General features: G+C 40.2%; 1 protein-coding gene across 1 annotated transcript; it reads right to left on the bottom strand.

The window, feature by feature from the left end:
* Window positions 1–446: 446 nt before the first annotated feature.
* On the bottom strand, window positions 447–8,647 carry LOC142813859 (PI-PLC X domain-containing protein 1-like). Its single transcript, XM_075891819.1, has 2 exons — window positions 8,489–8,647; window positions 447–2,411 (listed from the first exon to the last, which is right to left on the bottom strand). Exons 1-2 carry the CDS (start codon window positions 8,601–8,603, stop codon window positions 1,171–1,173), a joined length of 1,356 nt encoding a protein of 451 aa, XP_075747934.1. The 5' UTR covers window positions 8,604–8,647; the 3' UTR covers window positions 447–1,170.
* Between the last annotated feature and the right edge of the window lie 3,919 nt (window positions 8,648–12,566).

Here is a 12,566-nt window from a genome sequence, read left to right as displayed (position 1 = left end):
CATATATTTGTTTGCTAGAATTCATTTTCATTTACATCAGCATTGGTATGCTGCATTCATCTGTCCTGTGTTTGTTTACCGATGTACATGTATGTTTTTATATTTACTTTTCACGAAATTCACGGACCACATCACTCACTATGAATTTTGATGAAACCTTGACGCTTGGGTTACAGTCATACTCCTTGACCACAAGACTGCGGGGGGTATTTTTTTCAGTTGAACGAAATATAAAAGCTGTTAGTTTTCTGTCATCTTGCTGATAGTCCAATAGAACGTAAGTATGAAGGAACAAATTAACAACAATAACTCAATAACCGTTGTCAATTCATGTAGCAAAAGTTTATGTGAAGTGATGAAGGAACTATATGTCCACACACAAATAACACTCCTACACAGTCGACCGCTGGCGAATGTAAGAAAGAACACACAAACACAAAACAAAATTATTTCTTGAAGCCAACTTTATTCTCTATACATACATTCACCATCGTTTATGTTAGTTTCAAATAGTGTTAATACAGCCATTTGCTATTGTTACCTAGTCTTTCAGAATTCAGTTACTATTCCTACAACACATTAATAATTATCGCCAGATAAATACTGAAATGAACAATCTCTACAGGTCGGGTAACGTTATTAGATTTATTCGGCGCCCATAAATTTCAAAATTTCGAAACAGTACATTATACGCTCCTTCATCAAGTTTTCCTACGATGAAGCAGCCAAAGCTCCTGTATATTTGCCTTTAATCAAAATGTGTGCATGGATTTGGAAATATGCTTATTCAGCTACTAAGAAAACGTGTGAGTTAACGTATGGTAGAACCAGGATTCAAGATTTACTTCAGTTTATAAATGGTATTTGTTTCTGAAGCCAAAAGCGTAATAATTGCAAAATTTTATTTTGCGTTTGCTTCTGGAAGTTACAATGAAGCTAACGCGTGCAGAAAGCAATAAAAATTTTTAATGCACAGGAACTAAAGTGGTATTTTGAGTGCGTAAGTAGACAAGTAATGAAAGACAGAGGTAGACAGACTATCGCTTTTTCGTTTCTTGTCTATTGACGCTCTCAATATACCACTATATTGAAGTACGAACTCGCTCAAATGTCAGTTCTTCTAAACAGGAATTACATTTTTCTCAAAGCTTCTGCTTCATTATGCCGTCGTCACTGCATTCGGGGACCCATATTGGGATTACGTAGCATCTGGCGACCCCTCAAACAGTTGGCTTCTATCGCTACATCAGTTATACCGTTTCCAAGAAAGTAATCTGTCGCAATAATACCCGAGTACTTCATCTGCCGAAGCCTGAAAAACTCCGTAATTTTGTGGTTTATCCACTTCGCCAACTTGCGTGTGCTAATGAGAAACTTGGGAAACTTGGGTGTGAGTTCCGCCATTATTGCAATCATATAGTGCACGCCGCGTAGGCACGCCTTTGTTTCTAGATATTGCATCAGTGCACTCTTAGACTGCGCGTTAGGCCACTTTTGGCTTACTCCAGGTGCTAGATACTCTTGGTAAGGTCCCTGGTATTCTCTAGAATTGTAGAACACCAGTACCCGACCCTGTGGTCGACCTCTGCCACTACACCCGCCTAATATTTCACCCATAGTCTTTATGTAGTCCGTGCCTTTCAGGAGTACATCCTCTAGTTCAGTGACAATTAGTTTCACGAGTCCTTTGTGTCGATCTGTGCCAATTTTGCGTTTCTTCTCGAAGCCTCTCGGGAACCTGTGAAAATCTAAGAGCACCACTTCGCCCGTACGTACCACGAAATCACGAACCTCTCTTAGAACCTCCCGTACGGTGGGTTTTCCTCGGATTACGTCATGCGTGATGTAATAGTCACCACGGCTAAACTGCACCCTCAAATCCAAGCCGCGAATACCGTAAGCAAGCTGTTGCCAAATGCTTTGATCTTGGTCATATATCAGCTGTTCATGGGGGGCCATGGGCCCTGCCTTGTACATTCCGGCATTGTGTGTTCCTGGGATGAGCATGTCTGTTAGCCTGAGCCCAAACACGGTGCCGCAGTTGTCTCGCATCCATCGTGGTTGAGGTGTGAAGCATGAAGAGTAAAGAACTTTCGCGGTACTCGACGATTTGACGGCTGACGACGTTTCCATTATGAGGGCCCAGTATCCGAGGCACCTTCCTTCGATTAGTACGGTGGAATTAAAATTCGGTGCCACAATTCGTGTAGTGTATGATTCGGTGGGGTTCTTGACAATTTGGCTAGCTAGAATATCAGAAGAGCTTCGAGGTCGATTTTTTGTGGAAAGTACTGCTGACACCACACCGATGTATTGCTGTGGCATGCCGAACCAGTTCACTTCAAAAAAGGGCTTGATTCCACGGTTACTGCACGACGATATTGTCAAGTAGACGCCAGTTGGTCGCATTCCTATAAGAAAAAAATAACAAGAGTTACTGATAACCTAATCTCTATTTTGCAAATCTAAGTTCTGTGTTTCCGATAAATCCTTGGAGCGCAGTCCTCTCTTCTTCATTTGGTTACGCGACAATTAGGCCATTTTTTGCGATTTGATGATTGCATAAAATATATGTTTAAGGCCACAGATGGAAAGGCAGAATCAAAAAGGGTTTACCTTTTCCACTGATATTGTCCAAATGATAGGTCTGAAACTGATATGCCAAACAAAGAGTGGAGACCCAGCCCAGCCCTATTTTTAAAGGTATGTTAAAAACACCACATGGTCGAAATTCCTGGATGTGTACACTACGGCGTTTCTGATAGTATTTTCATGTTTTTGGAAAGTAAATCGTAGCAATGACTACATTTGGGTTGGTGTTGCTCGCCCGAATCGTAGTTCCAAAATTTTTAGTCAGAAACAACTTACGTAGAAGCAGAAAAACTGCAGAGCCAAAAAAAAAATGTAATAGGGTGCGCAGTCAACATTACTTGAAACCTTGCGCTAGCATATGGTAGGCGATCATTCTGCAATATTTTGTTTATATAAACAGTGGGCTGCCCGACAAGCCTCCCCTAAAAGCTTTGTGTCAAAAATATGGCAGCGCACTTCAAAGCGTCTACTATATTCTCAAACAGCTGATGGCGTTTTCGTCCTATCTACTCATCTTCAGAATTACTACCAGCCGCAGATTTCTTCGACAAAAGGTGGCCATAAAGGTATACGAATTCTCTACTTGCCTCCTTTCCCTGTGTCGTTGGAAGGAGCCTGTGAGGCTGTTTCAAGAACGAATAAACCAGTTGATAGTTTGCGCTTTCTCTTTCTACTTCCTTTGTCCAGTGTTAAACCAATGTTTGCGCATATATACTGCAATCTAACATGCATCAACTCGCCCATCAAGAAGCTTTTCGAGGTACCTGGACTCGCATTTATACTCATATCTACTGACACGTATCCCAAAGTAGTATAATTCATACACCAGCTGGATGTTTATTGATCAGATGCATGAATTTCTAAGAGAGTGCCATGACCCAGCCCCTGCAGCTCCTCTTCTAGGGACGTTCTTTATAAATTTATTCTATGTTTGCATCTGTTTCAAGAGAAGTGTCCCTGCTAATTTGCAGCCACTCATTACTCGTATTTGAAGGTATTGTATCAAAGGCACCAAGATAAGCCCAGAGAACGGGAGACTTTGTGTTGGAAAGCATTGACACAATGGTCCAATATTAGGGGTGAAGCACCTTAGCCTTGTCCCTCCGATGTTCGTTGTCCTGGCTGGCTGGATGGATGAATGGATATGGCTGTACCCTTTAGATCGGGTGGTGGCTAGCGCCACCAAGCCGTTATAATTAATAAACCATTTTTTTAATTTTTTTCTTTAAATAGGGAGGTTAAGGATTCGTACTTTGCAGTGAAGGGTTTAATTTTCACTTGTGCCTTGACTTTCGCCACGAATCAGATAACCTCCTTCTAGTTAATTCTACCCGCTTAAAGTCTATTTTGCCGTCCCTGTCCCTAAACCGCAGTGCTTTGAAAAACTCTGTGCCATCATCCTGAACCATAGGGTGAAGCCCTTTACAGAACATTATCAAGTGCTCAGCACTTTCCTTTTCCTCTCCACACACACTGCATACCGTGTCTACCCCTTCGTATTTGGCCCGATATGCCTTGGTTCGTCATACTCCCGTCCTGGCCTCAAACAGTAGAGAACTACCCCTAGTATTATCATAGATCCTTTCCTTGGCAATTTCCTGCTTAAAAGTTTGATAGATCTCTAGTTCGGACTTCTTAATCATTCTAATTCTGCACATATTGGTCTCAGCTTGCTTCACCTTCTTCTTAACCGATAATTCTTTTTGGTTTGGCACCCTGCTGTTTTCTAAGTATTTACCAGTCAATTTTCTGGTTCGCTTCCTTCATTTTGTGTGGACATTCTTCAGGTACAAGTAGCTGAATACCTTCCTAGCCCAACGCTCCTCCCCCGTTTCTCTCAATCGCTTCTCAAATTTTATCTTGCTGCTAGCTTCCCTGCCCTCAAATGATGTCCATACCATATCACCTTGTACTCCCTGATTTGGTGTATTCCCGTGAGCTCCCATGGCAAGCCTACCTATTCCACGTTGCTTAATTTCTAATCTTGCTTGAACTTCTGATCTCATGCACAAGACCACATTGCCGAACGTCAGACCAGAAACCATGACCCCTTTCCAAATTCCTCTCACAACATCATATCTATTATAATTCCACAGGGCCCTGTTTTTCATTACCGCTGCATTCCTGTTACCTTTGGTCGTCAAGTATATTTCGTGTTCCCTTGATGTACTCGGCCCCATTGCTTATTCATACGTCAAGATGTTTGTATTTATCTGTTATTTCAAGCGTGACCTTCTGTATTCTAAGCTCACTACCTTCAGTGTCATCAAATCATCACTGCTGATTTTTCCTTACTGAATCTGAAATCTAACCTATCTCCCTCATTACCGCAAATGTCCATCAATCTCTGCAAATCTTCCTTGTTGTCGGCCATTAGCACTATATCATCTGCGTACATCAATGCTGGTAGTGCCATGGCTGGTACCAATGCTGGTAGTGCCCAGCGTGGCTTGCACACGCTGGGAGCGCCGGCTGGGAGCGCACCGATCGTAAGTAGAAGAGAAAAAGGATGATAGCTGGTGTGCTCGTGGCACGCTGTTTCTTTCGCTGCGTTGCTTCATGAGCTATATAAAGCACTCGCCCTCAGCTCTCTCTCTCTCTCAAAGTCATGGAGTGCACTTTGAGAAAAAGAAAGAAACAAAGAAAGGAGGAAAGTACGAAAGAATGTTAAAAAGAAAACAAGAATGAAGATTGCAATGCACTGTACAAAATCGCAGTTGTATTGTACAGGCACAAAGATGATAACATGCGCATGATTGTTGAAGCAGAGGCAATGGCTCAAGAACCTGACAACTGCTTGAGTAAACCATCGGTTGCCCTCCTAGATAAAGAGCTTCAATTTCAGACAAATGACGCGTGCATGTGATTCATCTGATATTCTTCCTCGTGCTTCACGTATATGAAGTCTGAAGTTGTTGTTTTTTTTTTAATGCTACTTCCCTTTCTTTCTTCTCTTTTTTCCTGGTTGTCATATATACATCCAATGTGGGATGAATAAACCTTGAGTTCATAGTCTCGCTTGTCCTTGTAGTTTTCCCGTCCGTATTTTCTACCGCGTAGTACACTTAGATCATTCTTCACCAACTAACCATATTGATCACTTTGAAAGAAATGAAGAATTTTCGGGTATTAGTGATCCCCCGAAGCTTCACCCACTTGCCATCATTCAATTGTGGATTAGTAGGGACCTTTTAATTCTGATCCTGGCGGACTCATGAGTCGACTGATTTGGACTCACTCAAACTCAAATTGAGCCGTGAGTCTGAGTCTTAGCGAGTCGGATAATTAGTATTTTGATGAGTTTGAGTCCCGGTGAGTCTACATGAAGAAAATGTTTTGTGAGTCAAAGGAACAGTGGGTCTGGCTCAAGAAAAGTTTGGTGATTAATGGTGCGAGCCCTTTGGGCAAAATATGTAAGTCCTGAGTGAGCTTTAGGAACTTTTTCAGTAAGCTTTTGTCATGAGTGAGTTTTAATAGAACCGATAATTATAAGTAAACAAATATTGCGTAAACTATTCCTTCGTTTCATCTCACACACAAAAACCGTGACAAGAAAAGTATATGTCGTTTTTAAGATCTGCCACCAATTTACAGCTTGTAGCCTTTATAGCACGGATGAATTAAAGAAAAATTTTGATTCAAAGCAATGTATCTCAAAGTCAATGTAAAAGAAAAAGTGACTGAAAGGCAATATACCGAAAAAAAATTCGTGCAAAAGCTTCTGATTACATGTATTATTGATTGTAACTTCCTTTGCTAATTACCGTAGCATTGCAAGCTCAAGGCTCAAACAGTCAGCTTAGGAGCCTGTTCGAAATTTCTAACTTTAGGCGTAATGAAAGGCCAAAAAAAAACACAAAGCTTTTGGGAACCTAGAACTTTTTGGACCCTAATTTGCAAACTTCTTATTGCCCCCATACTGCACTACTCCTTCAAAACTTATATGTCTGGTCGTGTTGAAAGCAGCACAGCAGCTTTCGTCAACGTAGAACTAAACAAAACGTGAAAAAGCAACCAATAGTGGCGTCTTTCCTAATAAAAATGAGTCCAGTTTGCTTCAAATTCGTCTTCTGCTGCATGCATATTACCACAGAAAACGTGTGTTCGGCCATTTCTTTAGTTGTTCAGGTGTGTATAGGCTTTGCAGTGGTGGTCATGCAGGAAACACTGCTTATTAACTTTATCTAAAGTTCCGTCTACCATGCCTATTGGTTCCTAAAAACGTAAATTACGACACGTAATGGCAATAACGGTAGGTTCTGAACAATACAGCGATTTCGGAAATTTGGATAACTGAGCAAGTTGCCTTCGCGCATCGGAAAAGGCAATCAAAGACTAGATGCTCATTCTATCTCTCGATAGTCTATCTTTCGTCCACACTGCTTTTGCCCTTCTTTTTGCAAGGCTGCAAAGGAAACTGCTCTCAGTACTATCGCTGGTTATAGTTTAGTATTATTGTTTTTAATTATGAAAGTTTGTTTTTCCTGGTGTGAAAGTTCTCCTGTCTGACAATTTACCTTTTTTATTAATTGGGCAGGTACGCATTACCTAAGGAATTGACGTTCCATAAAAATAAAGATTACGAGACAATTATGATGGTGATGGTAAACGAAAACACTAGAGTATAAAAATTCGGCAGATCCTCTGATTTCTGGGAATCAGTGAGAGAAACTTGTTTACGTAAGCCTGGGCGCTTTGTCTCTAATATAGGTATAAAAATCCAGCTGGAGAACTTTAGATTTCACTGTAATTACTTGAACCTTTTTCATATAAACATTGCTCTCACAGTTTGTATCAGCGAGTGGCTGGAACCTTGCATGGCAGTGCAGCGTGGCTACAAGAAAAGAACCGGAAATGGCGTAGGTTACCGCGCCCACACACACGACGCGTTTTGTGAAGCTCCTACCGCAACAACCACGCGAGAAATCATGACATCGTCGACACGAATGTCTTTTCTTGCTAACCACTAAGAAGAGATAACGAAGCATTATCTAATTGTATGACCTCTTCAGCTCACAAGAAAGGAATTTGATTTTCTTGGTGTCCGTCTTGATGCCTAGTAATAATCTCGTTTTACTGCGCAACAGAAGTGCGCATATTTATTGTATCTTTGGCCCTAGAAGTAGCCATAGTATCACGTAATAAAACTCTTGAAAGCTGCGCTGAGTGTGTGTGTGTGTGTGTGTGTGTGTGTGTGTGTGTGTGTGTGTGTGTGTGTGTGTGTGTGTGTGTGTGTGTGTGTGCGTGTGTGTGCGTGCGTGCGTGCGTGCGTGTGTGTGTGCGTGTGCGTGTGCGTGTGCGTGCGTGCGTGTGCGTGTGTGTGTGTGTGTGTGTGTGCGCGCGCGTGTGTGTGTGTGTGTGTGTGTGTGTGTGTGTGTGTGTGTGTGCCTCCTTTGTGTCCTCGTTTTTTGCAGTGCTATTCTTAACCATTTCTAACTATAAAACTATAACAACAAAACTGACGTCTGTGCTTTAACGTGAATGCTGACTTTAAGTCAGGTAATCTACACGCCAGTGCATCCGTCCTGCCAGGCAAGTCTGGTCTGCAATATGCGCTCAACTAATTAATTTCCACCAGCGCTTTGGCCATCGCCATGGCACTTGGCTGAAAGCCAGGCAAGTCTACAATATGCGCTCAACTAATTAATTCACCCAAGCGCTTTGGCCGTCGCCATGGCACTTGGCTGAAAGCAAAAAAAAGGGGGACAACGTCACACGCTACCGAGTGCTTTGCATGAAAAGAATCTATTAAATGTCTGAGAACTTTCGGGTGTTTGAAGAAATTTAGTCTCAAATACAGTAACGGTGAATGATAAAGGTGAAAATCACTATAGAACGCAACTTGAAGTGCTGACAGCTGTTATATATTGCTTTCAAATACGAATATAATACGCACCTGAGATGGTTTGACCATAGCACACACCGCATATCAGTAAGATGATATTCGATGCTAACATGCTAGCTCCCGTTGAACGCACTTTCACGTGTTGACCACTGAGTACGATGATCATGAAAAGCTAGCACAGACTCATCTTGCAAGGTCATATTTCACTCAGCTGCAGTCACTGCAGAACTGCGCAGCCGTGGGCTTACAGTATTTTGTTGTGACAAATGAAACACAATGCAGGTATTCGTAATACTAAGACAATGCATTTTCGTTCGAACTCTTTGTAGGCTATTGTAAGTGAAGACCACACTGTCACGTGACACTCAGAACGTCGAGTCTGAGGAGACGATTGTACCAGACAAGTTTTATTAAAGTAAATATGCCCTCTCAAAAGCGGCCAGAGAAGCTTCATTTGTCGGCCCCACTCACCTCCACTTGAGTTCAACGTATTGTTCTCAGAAAAGCGCTCGCTCTTTCAATACACGTTTATTTCTGAGATTAGTTTTATTACCACCTGCCAACGAATTAGGTAGGAGTTGTGTACGCCTCGGAAACAGTTGTCAGTTTGCTTTTTTTCTATTTCATGTTTTTCTTTCTATATTTGTTACCGCTTCAATGTCAAATAAACAACAGCGGAAAGCATGCAAGAAACTCGCCTCACCTTATGTTTGTGCACGTGGAGCAATAATCATCATGGCTCTTGAAACTCATGCCTAAATAATTAAGTGCCTGAAAGCGCTGAGCATCAAGTGTTGCTTTCTTTGTGTGCTTGATTTTTTTTCTTTTATTTACTTCTTATATATATATATATATACATATATATATATATATATATATATATATATATATATATATATATATATATATATATATATATATATATATATATATATATATATATATATATATATATATATATATATATATATATATATATGCAGGCATGGTGGTTGAGTGGCCGTAGCGTTGCATACAGCCCAGTAGATCCTCCTTGAGCAGTCACAACGTGGTTTATTTCGACGTTTCGGCCTAGAGTCTGGCCTTCATCAGGATGAAGGCCAGACTCTAGGCTGATTAAGGTTAAAAGGCTGACGACTCTAGGCCGATGAAGGCCTCATCAAGGCCAGACTGTAGGCCGAAACGTAGAAATAAACCACGTTGTGACCGCTCACGGAGGATCTACTGGACTATATATATATATATATATATATATATATATATATATATATATATATATATATATATATATATATATATATATATATATATATATATATATATATATATATATATATGCCTATTTAAACCAAGATCAAGGCCGGAAAACGAGAATGTCGCAGCAGAATACATAAAAACAATGAACAAAATATACTAAGTTGTAAGTAATGCACTAAATAGATAAATGCAAACTTAAGTTAACTACAGAATATGCCGTAGAAACATCATTATACTAGAAAGAAGAGTAACAGAAAGAAAAAAACGCGCAAAAAATAAATATATTAGGAATAACATAACAGAACCGTGTTGTGTTAATAGGACTACCTGGAATGTCGTGATGAATCTATTTAGTGAGTGAAAATTAGCAGTTCATGGATCTAGTTCATTTCATTCTGCTATGGCTCTCGGGAAGTAGGAGTACTTAAAGCAGTTATAATGGTGTGAACATTCAGTTAGTGTAATGGATTGTGGGTTACGTTTAGGTCCACATGACGTAATTGATATATATGTAGTGGTGTCAATGTTTACTTGATAGTGTACTAGTTGATGCATAAATTTTAATCTGGTTAGTTTACATCTATTTTATAGGCTAAAGAGGCCAGCATTTTCAGTAATTCAGTCGGTGAGTCTGAAGTTTTATAGTTGTTAAATACAAACCTAATGGTCTTTATATGCATCCCTGCATTCAAGTTTATCATTCACATATTAGTGTACGGGAACCATGCAAAGTTAGCATATGCGAGAGCTGTTCGGATAAAAGTTTTGTATGCTAAATACTTGATGTCAGGTGGCGGAAGACAGAGGTGTCTGCTGAGGAAGAAGAGCTTTTTTGAGGCAGTTAAGGTAATGGTGTTGATGTGGGAGTCCAATGTAAAATCGGGAGTAAGTAATAAACCTAGGTATTTGTTTTCTTGATTTCAAGCTAGCTGTGTGTTATTTGCGGTATATTTGAACTCTGACACGTGTTTTTAGTGCTAACTGTGAGGGCAGCCAAATTTTTAACCTTAAGGAATATTTGTCAGTCAGTACATCATTTAAAAACTGAGCGCAGATCTTTTTTATGAAATGTAATCCTCGGAAGAGTTAATAATATGATAAAGTACACAATCGTCCGCAAACAATCAAATTCGGCACAAATGTTAAATGGTAGATCATTGTTAAAGATCAGGAAAAGAAGTGGAGCCAGTGTACATCCGCAAGCACTCCAGATCTTACACGCGAAAGAGTGGATGACTGATAACAAATTTCTACGAACTGCAAACGGTTGACAAGGTAATTTTGATTCATTGATAAGTGGGGTTTAACGTCCCAACTCCACCATATGATTATGAGAGACGCCGTAGTGGAGGGCTCCGGAAATTTCGAGCACCTTGTGTTCTTTGACGTGCACCCAAATCTGAGCACACGGGCCTACAACATTTCCGCTTCCATCGGAAATGCCGCCGGCGCAGCCGAAATGCGAACCCGCGACCTGCGGTTCAGCAGCCGAGTACGTTAGCCAGAAGACCACCACGGCGGGGCGAAGGTAATCTCGTATACAAGAGATGATGGGTCTGTTTCCCAGAGCTGATTCAGTTTTAGCCATGAATGTACTTAGTGAGGCCCGATCCGAAACTTTTAAAATGTCTAGTAAAAGAAGGTCTATTTGTTTTTTTTATTATCGATGCTGAGTGATATGTCGTGAATTAGCTCAACAAGCTTGGTGACAGTAAATAGCCCTTTTCGAAAGCCGTGTTCACAAAGTGAAATGATGCTTTCTTCTTTAAGGTATGTGGATATGCTTTTAAAGCACTATGTGTTCCAAAAGTTCACTGAATCAGCTGGTGAGAGACATGAACCGATAATTAGAGATTCCAGCTTTCTCACCGAACCTATATACTAAAATAATTTTCGCGACTTTGTTATCTTGTGGTAATGTAGAGGACAACAGTGGATTACTGAAAACTAAGCACAGGCATTTTGCTAACCCTTCGTCATATCTTTTTAGGAACATATTAGGTATATCTTCTGGTCCCAGTCAATTTTCAGTGTCGATATTTAGTGAAAGTCTAAATAAACAGACCACGCTCAGTTACAACAGGTCTGTCTAATCGTATTTGGTTCCATGGGTTAACATGTGGAATGTTTCCATCATTCACGGTAAACACTGACTGAAAAGAGTTATTAAAATTATTCGTCCTACAGAGTTTGTTTTCAGAGGGAATCAAGTGCTCGCTTTATTTATTTAGGTTTAAAATAATTCTAGAACTTCTGAGGGAACTTTTTGGAAAATTTGAAAGAGTATTGTAAAGGTCTAGTTGGCTTTAGACGCGTTTATTTGACTTTTTGTGTTACGAATGGCAGTCGAAATGACTAGTCAAAATGTGTTGCTGGGATTGGATTCCTATGTCTTCCTTAAGCGCTTTGCCTTACGTTTAGCATAAATGAGTTCACGATTATAGCACAGATTATTTCCTTTGTCTTTTTCATTTTCATAGGTACAATACTGTCTATGCAATTCTTTTAATCTATGTCATAGTTGTTCAATGTCAGATATTGCATTATTGGATAGTTCTAGGAAGACAGGAAATTCAACGATCAGGTGACCAAGGATGCTCGGGTCGTCAACATTACAAAAATCCTGACATTTATTTGGGGTATTTAGGTATGATATGGTGCCTCGAATAGGTATACTACAAAAGACAAGATTATCTGCTATACCATTGATGACGCCAATTCCTATTCGATATTCTGGGAAGTGACCACTGAGAAATAATAGATCTGGAATGTTAGATGAAGACCTGAATATACGCGTAGGTTGATTTACTATTTGAGACAAATTAAGATTCAATGTAGTATCTAGGAATATGTTCTAAGAACGCGAGGGAAA

Source organism: Rhipicephalus microplus, chromosome 4 (assembly GCF_043290135.1).
Source record: "Rhipicephalus microplus isolate Deutch F79 chromosome 4, USDA_Rmic, whole genome shotgun sequence".
Classification (NCBI taxonomy): domain Eukaryota; kingdom Metazoa; phylum Arthropoda; class Arachnida; order Ixodida; family Ixodidae; genus Rhipicephalus; species Rhipicephalus microplus.
This window is presented reverse-complemented; position numbering and strand designations above follow the sequence as displayed.